The sequence below is a fragment of the Dendrobates tinctorius genome, unplaced genomic scaffold, assembly GCF_039654945.1.
Source record: "Dendrobates tinctorius isolate UK_male_01 unplaced genomic scaffold, ASM3965494v1 ptg000043l, whole genome shotgun sequence".
Classification (NCBI taxonomy): domain Eukaryota; kingdom Metazoa; phylum Chordata; class Amphibia; order Anura; family Dendrobatidae; genus Dendrobates; species Dendrobates tinctorius.
Window position 1 is genome coordinate 9,488,799 of NW_027361711.1, and position 14,168 is coordinate 9,502,966.

Here is a 14,168-nt window from a genome sequence, read left to right on the forward strand (position 1 = left end):
AGTGGCAAAATTAGGTGCCTCGGCTTATACTAGGGTCGACTTATACTCGAGTATATAGGGGTGTGTGTGTATATATATATATAATTTATATATATATATATATATATACTGTATATAAAAAGAGAGAAGAGCCAGCACTGCCAGTGGTCAGAACGCATAACATGAAGTGCATATGCACATATCTTGCTGCATTCAAAATGAGACATTTAGCAAAATATTGATCAATATATTGGGCCACCCCGCCACGCCAAGGCAATCTCATATGGGGGGTCCTACTCTACATTTTTATTTATTCACTGTGTCATTGCGGCCTCCTAAATGTTTTAAAAGCAAGACCATATCAAATGCAATCCATACCTGAAGCATATCTGCATCACTCCCGTGCAGCCAGATGGAGCAGGTGCAGATGAAGGCCAACCAGGTCTGAACACAGACATCTCAGGTTTGACCTCCACACACTGCCTGACCAGCAAACACAGATGAAGGGCAATGCAGGCTCAGACATGGATGCAAAAATAAATAAAGCCTGGGGCAGGGCGGGGCTGCCATGAGTGTGCACAGCAGCCTAGATCAATCACAATAAACACAGAAAAGATGGCGAACATGACCCAGCGTGCACGGCAACAGTGGTGGTCAGCCACAAAACCAATTTGCAATAAAAAGAGAGAAGAGCCAGCACTGCCAGTGGTCAGAACGCATAACATGAGGTGCATATGCACATATCTTACTGCATTCAAAATGAGACATTTAGCAAAATATTGATCAATATATTGGGCCACCCCGCCATGCCAAGGCAATCTCATATGGGGGGTCCTACTCTACATTTTTATTTATTCACTGTGCCATTGCGGCCTCCTAAATGTTTTAAAAGCAAGACCATATCAAATGCAATCCATACCTGAAGCATATCTGCATCACTCCCGTGCAGCCAGATGGAGCAGGTGCAGATGAAGGCCAACCAGGTCTGAACACAGACATCTCAGGTTTGACCTCCACACACTGCCTGACCAGCAAACACAGATGAAGGGCAATGCAGGCTCAGACATGGATGCAAAAATAAATAAAGCCTGGGGCAGGGCGGGGCTGCCATGAGTGTGCACAGCAGCCTAGATCAATCACAATAAACACAGAAAAGATGGCGGACATGACCCAGCGTGCACGGCAACAGTGGTGGTCAGCCACAAAACCAATTTGCAATAAAAAGAGAGAAGAGCCAGCACTGCCAGTGGTCAGAACGCATAACATGAGGTGCATATGCACATATCTTACTGCATTCAAAATGAGATATTTAGCAAAATATTGATCAATATATTGGGCCACCCCGCCACGCCAAGGCAGTCTCATATGGGGGGTCCTACTCTACATTTTTATTTATTCACTGTGCCATTGCGGCCTCCTAAATGTTTTAAAAGCAAGACCATATCAAATGCAATCCATACCTGAAGCATATCTGCATCACTCCCGTGCAGCCAGATGGAGCAGGTGCAGATGAAGGCCAACCAGGTCTGAACACAGACATCTCAGGTTTGACCTCCACACACTGCCTGACCAGCAAACACAGATGAAGGGCAATGCAGGCTCAGACATGGATGCAAAAATAAATAAAGCCTGGGGCAGGGCGGGGCTGCCATGAGTGTGCACAGCAGCCTAGATCAATCACAATAAACACAGAAAAGATGGCGAACATGACCCAGCGTGCACGGCAACAGTGGTGGTCAGCCACAAAACCAATTTGCAATAAAAAGAGAGAAGAGCCAGCACTGCCAGTGGTCAGAACGCATAACATGAGGTGCACATGCACATATCTTACTGCATTCAAAATGAGATATTTAGCAAAATATTGATCAATATATTGGGCCACCCCGCCACGCCAAGGCAGTCTCATATGGGGGGTCCTACTCTACATTTTTATTTATTCACTGTGCCATTGCGGCCTCCTAAATGTTTTAAAAGCAAGACCATATCAAATGCAATCCATACCTGAAGCATATCTGCATCACTCCCGTGCAGCCAGATGGAGCAGGTGCAGATGAAGGCCAACCGCTCCGCATGTGGTAAAATAGATAAAGCGGTTTTATTGTTCGAGTTAGCATGATTACAGTGATACCTCATTTATATCATTTTTTATGTTTTGGCGCTTTTATACAATAAAAATTATTTTATATAAAAAATAATTATTTTTTGCATGACTTTATTCTGAGAGCTATTTTTATTTTTTGGCTGATGACCAGTGTGGTGGCTCATTTTTTGCGGGACAAGATGACGTTTTCAGCGGTACCATGTTTATTTATATTTGTCTTTTTGATTACGTGTTATTCCACTTTTTGTTCGGCGATATGATGATAAAGCATTTTTTTTTGCCTTGTTTTTTTTTTTATTTTTTTAATGGGGTTCACTAAAGAGGTTAACTAGTGGGACAGTTTTATAGGTCGGGTCGTTATGGATGCGGCGATACCAAATACTGTATGTGTACTTTTATTGTTTAGATTTTTTTTTTCATTCAAATATTTAAATATTTATTGATATAATAAATATTGATTTTTTTTTATATATTTTTTTTTATATATACATATATATATATACAGCTCTTGCAAAAATTAAGAGACAACTGCAAAATTTATTTATTTATAGTTATATTTTTGAGTAAAATGTAAATTGCTCTTTTATTCTATAAACTACTGACAACATGTCTTTGAATTTCCAAGCACTAAAGTTTGCATTTATTTTCAGAAAATGAGAAATGGTCAAAAGAACAAAAGAAAATGCAGTGCTTGCAGACCTCAAATAATGCTAAGAAAACAAGTTCATAATCATTTATAAACAACAATACTAATGTTTTAACTCAGGAAGAGTTCAGGAATCAATATTTTGTGGAATAACCATGATTTTTAATCACCGATTTCATGCATCTTGGCATGCTTTCCACCAGTCTTTTACACTGCTTTTGGGTGATCTTATGCCACTCCTGGTACAAAAATTTAAGCAGTTCTTCTTTGTTTGATGGCTTGTGTGACTATCCATCGAACTCTTGATTACATTCCAAAGGTTTTCAATGGGGTTCCGGTCTGGAGATTGGGCTGGCCATGACAGGGATTTGATATGGTGGCCATTCATCCACACCTTGATTGAGGTAGCTGTGTGGCATGGCGCATTGTGCTGCTGGAAAAAGCAGTCCTCAGAGTTGGATAACATTGCCTGAGTAGAAGGAATCAACTGTTTTTCCAGGATGACCTTGTATGTGGCTTGATTCATACGTCCTTCGCAAAGATTAACCTGCCCAATTCCAGCCTTGCTGAAGCATCCCCAGATCAACACCGATCCTCCACTAAATGTCACAGTGGGTGCAAGACACTGTGGCTGGTTCGCCTCTCCAGGTCTCCGTCTAACCATTAGATGACCAGGTGTTGGGCAAAGCTGAAAATTAGACTAATCAGAGAAGATTACCTTACTCCAGTCCTCTATGGTCCAATCCTTACAGTCTTTGGCAAGCTTCAGCCTGGCTCTCCTTTGCTTCCCATTGATAAAAGGCTTTTTTCTAGGTGTACATGACTTGAGCCCTGCCTTTAGGAGCCTGTTATGAACTGTTCTTGCCGTGCACTTCACCCCAGCTGCCACTTGCCATTCCTTTTCTAGGTCACTTGATGTCATCCTGTGTTTGCTGAGTGACATTCGAATAAGATGATGGTCATCCCAGTCAGTGGAGAGTCGTTTTCGCCCTCTGCATGTCTGTAGCTTTGTTGTCCCCAATGTCTGCTGCTTGACCTTGTTGTAATAGACTGCCGTCTTAGAAATTTTAAGGATGGAGGCAACATAACGCTCACTGTATTCCAGAATTGAGCCCTTCTTTTCCTCACTCAAGACTTTTCTTTTCAACTCCTTTGGCATGGTTAAAAGTTATTTTTTCATTCCTGTTACTTTTGGGATATTACTAGCACTTGTTTTGCCATCCAGCTTGTCCTATTGCAAGAGGATTGTGAACACCACAGCAGGGTTTTTATACTTTCCTTTGTTAAATAAGATTTGGTTAAGGTGATCACCTAACCAGAAGCACATTTAGCAGAATGAGGTGTACTCTGGTTGGAATTCAACTGACACTGGAATGGAATGGCTGTCAGACATGTAGAGAAGCTGATTTTTATAAAACTGTGCAGTGGTCTCTTAATTTTTGCCAGAGTTGTATATTGGGACTGTAGGGGATTTATGTTTTTGTGCTCAGGTGTCTCCACCTTTCTAGCCTCACTATATGTTGCCCCAATAGCTAGATAGATAGATAGATAGATAGATAGACATGGGATAGATAGATAGATAGATAGATAGGTACAGTAGATATCATTTTCTTTCAATATTTATTGCATTAACATTAATAAAATTATACATTTTTCCTATTTGACTTGTGGTTTTCTCCCACTGGTGATATTAGATGAATATATAAACTTTTATGCCTGGTACTGTGCCGCTTCATTCCTGAGTGCCTTTTATCACTTTTTTATATAAATATTTGGTGTACATCATCCCATCAGTGTGAATATGTGCAAAGTTACATTTTTCTATATTCCATGATTGAGTTGATGAATAAGCAAATATTTGAACCAACGTTGTAATATTATAATAAATGTCACACTATTATGTTAACTTGTAGGTTGCTCTATTGGTTGCAGCCGAGTTTTGGGAACAAGGTGACCTGGAAAGAACCGTACTGCAGCAAAACCCTATTGTAAGTTATTAAATGAAGAATTGTGAATAAGATTATCTAAAATTAGGTACAATAAGATATCTGAAGTTTCCTGAAAAAGATATTGTGAAGCAAATCACTGCATTGTCATTCTCACCATAAAATAACTGTACGCTCAGGATACAATGTCGGCCACAATGGCTGTTTGATGCCGGACCTGGTCCTTAAAATACAAGCAAGTGATTAGGCAGCTGAATGTTGTGTATCTAGCAGCTAGAGACTGCTGGAGACCCTAGAGAGAAGGGAAAAATGGTTTTCAGTGTTTATATACAGTGCCATGTAAATGTTTGGCACCCCTGATCAAAATTACTGTTATTGTGCACAGTTCAGCAAGTTGAAGATGAAATGATATCTAAAAGGTCTAAAGTTAAAGATGACACATTTCCTTTGCATTTTAGGCAATTTTTTTCCCATCTTTTACATTTTACATTTCTTCAGCCCATTTACCTTTTTGTAATTTTTAAAATGAAAAAAAAAAACTATTTTTTTTTTGCCTAAATTACAAAGGAAATGTGTCATCTTTAACTTTAGGCCTTCTAGAGATCATTTCATCTTCAACTTCTAAGCTGTTCGCTATAACAGTATTTTGAACAGGGGTGCCCAAACTTTTACATGCCACTGTATTCTCTGTTATCACATACACAGTTATGGCATGAGCAGCATCTGTTCTGGTCCTGATGGTTACAGGATTGGATATGTAGATTCTAGGTTGTCAGTCTAACTGGACCCAGCCCTAACATTGACAATTCTCACTGTGAGGCCTCCTTCACATGTCCGTGTTTGTAATACATGTGGTATCTGTTATTTTTAACAGAGTCCACACATACCCCTTATAACGTATTATGCTATGCACATGCCCGTGTAAACCACATGGAGACATGTCCGTTTTTTGCCAACAGCATGGATGACAAGGGCCATTAAACATGTATGGGTCTGAGTAAAACACGTACAGCACACAGATGACATCCGTGTGCCATTCGTGTGACGTACGTGTTTAAAGGGAATCTGTCACCCATATTTAGCGATATCATGTAAAGATATCACTCAATTGTGCGTCCCATAAGGATTTTATTAGGGCTTTTGACTCCCCGACCCTGCACCTTTGAGGCATAAATACCTTTTTTAATCTTGTTGGGCATGTATGCAAATCGCCGCGGTCCGGTCTGATGGGCATGGCTTAGTCGCCTTCTCCCCCCCCCTCCTAGACTTGCTGCACATAATCTTCATCTGTGAATAGCACAGATAATGTTGGTTTCTGTGCTTGCACATTGTAAAGGTCACCGGCGTCTGCGCAGTATGCTTTGCCCAACTGTGGGCGAAGCATATAATCGCTACTGCGCATGCGCCATAATTTTCCAGCGTGGTCTATGCCCCGGAAGTGTGTCCTGCATGTGAAGACTTTTGGGGCATAGACCACGCTGGAAAATACCGGCGCATGCGCAATAGAGATTATATACTTCGCCCACAGTTGGGCAAAGCATACTGCGCAGGCGCCGGTGGCCTTTACAATGCGCAAGCGCGGAAACCAACGCTATCTGTGCTGTTCACAGATGAAGATTATGTGCAGCAAGCCGAGGAGGGGGGGAGAAGGCAATTAAGCCACGCCCATCGGACCGGACCGCGGTGATTTGCATACATCCCCAACAAGATAAAAAAGGTATTTATACCTCAAAGGTGCAGGGTCGGGGGAGTCAAAAGCCCTAATAGAATCCTTATGGGATGCGCAATTGGGTGATATCTCTACATGATGTCACTAAATATGGGTGACAGATTCCCTTTAACATTACAAAGGATAGGAGAAGCACACTGATGACTAACAAATGACACACTAATGGAAAACACTGATGACACCATTACTTTTTTTTCATACATGTTTTATGCGGACATGTGAAGGGGATCTTACAGGACTGTTTTCCAGTACCCCCTGTAGTGACATTTTGCAAACTGTGCATCTTTTTCTGCTCAAACTTTATGACCCACTTGTGCAATTTTGAATAATGTAGCTCACACATTTTTAGAGAATACCACAGCACAAAAAAAAGAAAAAAAATACTCTAAAAAAAATTGCAAATTATGAATCAGCTCATTGTGTCTATTGCTTGTTTCTTTTAAAATGAATTTGAAAAAGTGAGACTAAATGGATTCATGCACAATGGCTATATGACATAATAAAGTTTATCCAAGAGAATCTAAAAAAACATACAAAGATGTTGTCAACGGTTAAGCAGACAACAAAACTTTCCAAAAAGCTAAATAAAAGTTGAGGTTAAGAATATTAAAGTAATAGAATCAAACTGAACCGTTATATTAACCCTTTCCAATATACCATCTATTACACATATTTACACAGCCACATAGTTCAGTTGAAAAAAGATACATGTCCACCAAGTTCAATCGAGGAGTCGGGAAAGATAAATGGAAGAGGCATAAACTCTATAAGACATAAGTATATTCCATGTAATACGTGTAAGGTTCCAGCCAGGCAATTTCTGGATGGGGGAGGTGTGTGTCATTGAGGTTGCTAGTCTTGGTGATGTTGGGCACAGAGATGAAGGTTCCAGCACAGGCAGTGCTAAAAGGTTTTTTTTTAAAGGGTCTGAATTTTGGGTCTGGGTTTTAGGAATGGCCACTAGAACTGGATGGGACTTGCCATCCCCATGCCTCCAGTCCCATGCCTTGGAATGGCCTTTTTAAGGCAGCCCAGCTGCCCCATTCAGTGTCTGTGTGTTGAAAGAGGAAAGGACCTGGGAGATACTGCAGCAATTTGCTGGGAGAAACTGTCAGACATTACTTTGCTCCACACGGGTGAGCCATGACTGTGATACCGAGACCTGTACCTGTTTACTGTATGCTATATCATTTTGCTGAAGAAAGGCCATTTGTTTTCTTCTTATTTTCTTAAGAACCTGCTGCATATGTGTACCTCAAGCGCTGCCAAAGATTGGAATCCCAACATTCTCTAAAATCTTATAATATTAATCATAGTGTGTGTAAAGGACATAGGCTGCTGAATGATGTTTTATAATGCAATTACATGAAATGTTTAGCTCTATTGCGTATATACACTCACTGGCCACTTTATTAGGTACACCTGTCCAACTGTGTGTTAAGACTTAATTTCTAATCAGCCAATCACATGGCGGCAACTCAGTGCATTTAGGCATGTAGACATGGTCAAGACAATCTCCTGCAGTTCAAACCGAGCATCAGTATGGGGAAGAAAGGTGATTTGAGTGCCTTTGAACGTGGCATGATTGTTGGTGCCAGAAGGGCTGGTCTGAGTATTTCAGAAACTGCTGATCTACTGGGATTTTCACGCACAACCATCTCTAGGGTTTACAGAGAATGGTCCGAAAAAGAAAAAAAATCCAGTGAGCGGCAGTTCTGTGGCCGGAAATGCCTTGTTGATGCCAGAGGTCAGAGGAGAATGGGCATACTGGTTCGAGCTGATAGAAAGGCAACAGTGACTCAAATTGCCACCCGTTACAACCAAGGTAGGCAGAAGAGCATCTCTGAACGCACAGTGCGTCGAAATTTGAGGCAGATGGGCTACAGCAGCAGAAGACCACACTGGGTACCACTCCTCTCAGCTAAGAACAGGCATCTGATGGCTACTTTCAGCAGGATAATGCGCCATGTCATAAAGCTCGAATCATCTCAGATTGGTTTCTTGAACATGACAATGAGTTCACTGTACTCAAATGGCCTCCTCAGTCACCAGATCTCAATCCAATAGAGCATCTTTGGGATGTGGTGGAACGGGAGATTCGCATCAGGGATGTGCAGCCGACAAATCTGCGCCAACTGTGTGATGCCATCATGTCAATATGGTCCAAAATCTCTGAGGAATGCTTCCAGCACCTTGTTGAATCTCTGCCACGAAGAATTGAGGCAGTTCTGAAGGCAAAAGGGGGTCCAACCCGTTACTAGCATGGTGTACCTAATAAAGTGGCCAGTGAGTGTATAGTGTATATGACTATATGGTTGAGCAATGTAACCTGCAGAACACATTTACAAAACTTTTAATAAACACCCATTTTAGTAAAAAAAACTAACATATTGTTTTCCTATAGCCAATGATGGACAGGAACAAAGCAGATGAGCTGCCGAAGCTACAATGTGGTTTTATTGATTTTGTGTGCACATTTGTATACAAGGTAAGTTTTCTATTTATACTTAGCAAAAATATATCAAAACCATGAAATATACTATACTCACTTTTTCCCTCGCATGATGATCCAGTGCAGAAGCCTCGAAGTTCCTTCCGGTCCTTGACAACAAGTGGCTGGTACATAAGCTCTACCATTGCAACACTAACATTATATAATATATCATCCTTATCAGTCGTTTGTACTGTTTTAGCAGATTAAATTGTTATCTAGCATTAAAATAAAAAGTTGGTATTTATAAGAACATGGGTTATCATTAATATTGTTACGATTTCAATGACGAACATTATGGATGTCCTGAGGAAATTTATAAGCATTGCAGAAATACTGACATCATCTAGTGTTTACATTTCTCTGTTAACCTTGTTATTGACAAGTGTTAATTTCAGCCTGGATTAAGAACAGCCATCAATGGAGAACCTTTTCTATTTTAGAAAAGACTTAAAGGGGTTTTCCCACAAAAACAAAGTTAATTTTAAAGTTTCTTTTAATCAATAGGTCTTGGAATGATAATAATTTCCATAATTGGATGTGTTTAAAAAAATGTTCCTGTGCTGAGATAATCTTATAAATGTGTCCCTGCTGTGTACTGTGTAATGGCTGTGTCTTACCATACAGGAACATGGTCTGATCATACCACAGCTCCTGGACAGAGGGGGAGAAAAGCAGGATTTTGGTTACTTACCGTAAAATCTGTTTCTCAGAGTCTTCATTGGGGGACACAGAAACCATGAATGTGTGCTGCTGTCACTAGGAGGTTGACACTATGCATGAAAAAAATGTTAACTCCGCCTCCGCAGTATACACCCCTCCGACAGGCTGTAGGACAATCAGTTAATGAAAAAGCAGTAGGAGGAGACCTTATCATGTAAGTCAATCATATAATCATTACAGATAACAAAATCATGGGAGGGCGCTGTGTCCCCCAATGAATACTCTGAGAAACAGATTTTACGGTAAGCAACCAAAATCCTGTTTTCTCTTTCGTCTCATTGAGGGACACAGAAACCGTGGGACGTCCAAAAGCAGTCCCTGGGGTGGGAAAAGACAGAAACTTCTTTCAGGTCGGAGAACTCACCACTGCTGCCTGCAAGATTCTTTTGCCTAGGCTGGTGTCCGCTGAAGCATAGGTATGGACCTTATAGAACCTTTAAAAGGTATGCATGGATGACCATGTGGCAGCCTTGCACAACTGCATGGCTGATACCCTGTTGTGTACCGCCCAAGAGGCACCCACCTGCCCGGGTTGAATGGGCCTTTACCCCGGCAGAGGACACCCTGTCCTTCACCTGGTAGGCTTCCAGAATTGCTATTCTGATCCAGCGGGCAATTGTTGCCTTAGAGGCCGGCAGGCCTCTTCTCACCCCATTGGAGGTAAGCAAGAGCGAGTCCGCCTTCCTGAAGGGAGCGGTCCTGGCCAGATAGACCCTTATCGCCCTGACCAGGTCTAGCTTATTCAAAGAACGCTCAAGAGGATGGGTTGGAGCGGGACAAAATGACGGAAGGATTATATCCTCGTTGAGGTGGAAGGCCGATACCACCTTCAGAAGAAAGTTAGGAGGAGGCCGCAAAACAACCTTGTCCTGGTGTATAATTAGGAATGGAGGGTGACAGGACAATGCCGCTAATTCTGAAACCTGCCTAATAGAGGTGATGGCTACGAGAAATACCACCTTCCAGGACAACAGAGACACGGGAGCTTCCTGGAGGGGTTCGAAGGGTGAACCTGTCAAGGCTTCCAAGTTAAGATCCCCTGGAGTCACAGGGGATCTGCAAGGAGGGGCCGCATGTGCCACTTCTAGCAGAAAGGTCCTAACCTGTAAGCGGGAGGCCAAATTTCTTTGAAAAAGAATAGAGAGAGCAGATACTTGGCCTTTCAAGGAACTTAGGGCCAGACCGCCATCTAACCCTGCCTAGAGAAAAGCTAGGACAGATGGCAGGGAACAGAGGATAAGTGTGATGTGATTAGATTCACACCAGCCAAAATAGGCCTTCCAGGCACGATAATAGACCCTGGAAGAGGATGGCTTCCTAGCCTGCATCATTGTATTAATGACTCCGAAATGGTCCAAAACTCCCGGGATTAATATTCCGAAAATCCCGCTGCTCTCAGTATTGTGGTTTCAACGGCCATGCCGTCCAATTGAGCAACCGAGAATTCAGGTGGTAAAAACGGCCCCTGAGCCAGAAGATCTGGTCTGTCGGGGAGTCTCCAGGGGGTGCCTGCGAGAAGGTTGATAATTTCTGTGAAGCAGGTCCTCCTGGGCCAGTACGGGGCGATCAATATGACCGGCACCCCTTCCGCCTTGATCTTCTTTAGCAGTCTGGGCAGGAGAGGAAGGGGAGAGAACAGGTAAGGGAGTCTGAACTGTGTCCAGGGAATGACCAGTACGTCGACCACTATTGCTAAAGGATCGCGGTATCTTGGGACAAACTGTTGGACCCTTCTGTTCTGTTGCGATGCCAGGAGGTCCACATCTGGAGTCCCCCATAGCTGGCATATCTGACGGACCACATCCTGGTGTAAGGACCATTTTCCTGCCATGATCCCCTCCCGACTGAGGAAGTCGGCGGCCGTGTTGTCTGTGCCGGGAATGAAAACTGCCAAAATTGCCGGAATTGCGGTTTCTGCCCAGTTGAATATTCTGGATACCTCGGCTAGTGCCCAGGAACCTCTGGTTCCCCCTTGGTGATGTATGCCACCGCCGTGGCATTGTCCGTTTGAATTCGTACTGGCTGGTTGTTGAGGTGTCTTTCCCAATGTAGAAGTGCTAGGAAGACCGCCCTCAGTTTTAGAATGTTGAATGATAGTGAGGATTCTTGCCTCGACCATCATCCCTGGACTGTCAGGTGACGGAATACCGCACCCCAGCCCAGGGGACTGGCATCTGTAGTTACTACCTGCCAGTGGACAGAGGGAAAAGTGTTATGAATGGGTCACCGTGGAGAAAAAAGCAAACAAGCTAAGCCACAGAAAACAGAGTGTTTGGTAACTATGCAGATTGCAGATCCCTGACCTTACCACACAACTAGCAGAAGCCGTGGAGCGTGCCTACGATGAACCTAGATGCCTCGTCACGGCCGAAGGACTACATAAGCCTAAAGCAAGAAAATGGAAAATTAACTGCCCCAGAGCAGACCCCAAAGGAATAGATAGCCCCCACACATGTATTGACGGTGAAGCAAGATGAAGGCACAATCACAGGCAGGAAAATAGGCTGAGCAAATGATGGGGCCCAAACTAACTAGACAGGAAAGGAAAGGGAAGACACTATCTGCAACCTGCAAAAGACCCTACAAAATAACGTCCAACACTTCTGATAGCAAAATTAACCCTGAAGTCACTAGACTTCTCCCACTATATCAGCACTCTGAAATATTCTGAGACAGAGCAAAAAGAGACTGAACTAGTAAGAGACAAAAAGCCAATTGGCAAAATACTGATAAATAAGAGTGGAAATTCAGCTCAGCCCCGTGCTGGGGCTGGCAGACCACACAAAAAACTGAATAGACCAACAAAATCAAATGTGAACATTAGCAGAAAAACTTAGCTTTAGATGACTGGAACATAGCTGAAACCCAAGAGCTGACAAGCCAGAAGGAATCACCAGCAACTGAATAGGGCGTCGGCTGTCTTAAATCCAATCTGAGAATCCTGAGATCCAATCGTCATCCTCATTCTCAGGTGGCAGATCTCCACCGATCAAACCAGCCACACCACCTCCCGTCACCACCAGAGGGAGTCCAGAAGGGGAACTCACAACTGGTGAGAATGAACTCACAACAGTACCCCCCCTTGAAGATGGGTCACCGAACGCTCATCCATGCCACCAGGCCGATCAGGATGGGCCCAGTGAAAAGCACGAACCAATCTATTGGCATGAATATCGGAGGCAGAGACCCAAGAATTATCCTCCTGACCATAACCCTTCCATTTGACCAAATACTGGAGTCTCCGTCTAACCAAACGAGAATCCAATATTTTCTCTACCTCATATTCCACATTGCCTTTGACCAACACAGGGTCAGGAGGTGCTAACATAGGAACCACTGGCTCAACAAACCTCTTCGACAGAGATTTGTGAAATACGTTATGGATCTTGAACGTAACTGGAAGAGCCAATCAAAACGAAACAGGATTAAGAATTTCCAAAATCTTATAAGGACCAATAAATCTTGGCTTAAATTTAGGAGATGCAACCTTCATAGGAATATTCTTAGACGACAACCAAACCATATCACCCACTTTAAACCGGGGACCAATGGTCCTATGCCGGTTGGAAAATCGCTGGGCCTTTTCCTGAGAAAGTGACAACTTATCCACCACTTGGTCCCATATCTGCTGCATTCTCTTAACCGCAGTGTCCACACCTGGGCAGGACGAAGATTCCACTTGCCCTGAAGAGAACCGAGGATGAAACCCAAAATTACAGAAAAAGGGTGACATCAAAGTGGCAGAACTAGCTCTATTGTTCAGCGTGAATTCGGCCAAGGGCAAAAATGAGACCCAATCATCCTGATCAGCAGATATAAAACATCTCAAATAAGACTCCAAGGTCTGGTTTGTTCTCTCAGTCTGTCCATTGGTCTGGGGATGAAAAGCGGAGGAGAAGGATAACTGAATTCCCAGATTGGAACAAAAGGCTTTCCAGAATCTGGAAACAAACTGGACTCCTCTGTTGGACACAATGTTCTCAGGAATCCCATGTAACCGAACCACCTGTTGTAAAAACAAGGGCACCAACTCAACAGAAGATGGCAACTTTGGGAGTGGTTCAAGATGGACCATCTTCGAAAATCTATCACAAATCACCCAGATAACAGTCATTCTCTGAGAGACAGGAAGATCAGAAATAAAATCCATTGAGATATGGGTCCATGGCCTCTTGGGCACTGGCAAGAGCATCAGCAACCCACTAGAACGAGAACAGGGTTTAGACCGAGAACAAGTCCCACAGGACAGTGCAAAATTCCTGACGTCACGAGATAAGGCAGGCCACCAAAAGGACCGACTCACCAAATCTCTGGTACCAAAAATACCTGGATGACCAGCCAATGCGGAGCAATGAATTTCAGACATCACTCTCTTTCTCCACTGGTCAGGAACATACAATTTTCCCATAGGGCAACGCTCAGGTTTATCTTCCTGAAATTCCTCCAGGGCGCATCTCAAATCGGGCGAAATGGCAGAAAGAACTACCCCCTCACCTAGGATGGTAGTAGGCTCGGTCACTCTAAGAGTATCGGCAAAGAAACTCCTAGAAAGG

At 43.1% G+C, this 14,168-nt stretch overlaps 1 protein-coding gene across 2 annotated transcripts in view; it reads left to right on the top strand.

The window, feature by feature from the left end:
- PDE6A (phosphodiesterase 6A) overlaps positions 1-14,168 on the top strand; it is a 268,275-nt gene that overhangs the window by 239,526 nt on the left and 14,581 nt on the right. For both annotated transcript variants that reach the window (XM_073575291.1, XM_073575292.1), the window contains exons 19-20: positions 4,640-4,714; positions 8,806-8,889. In XM_073575291.1, coding sequence (XP_073431392.1) covers positions 4,640-4,714; positions 8,806-8,889 — 159 coding nt within the window. The remainder of the gene's footprint in view (positions 1-4,639; positions 4,715-8,805; positions 8,890-14,168) is intronic.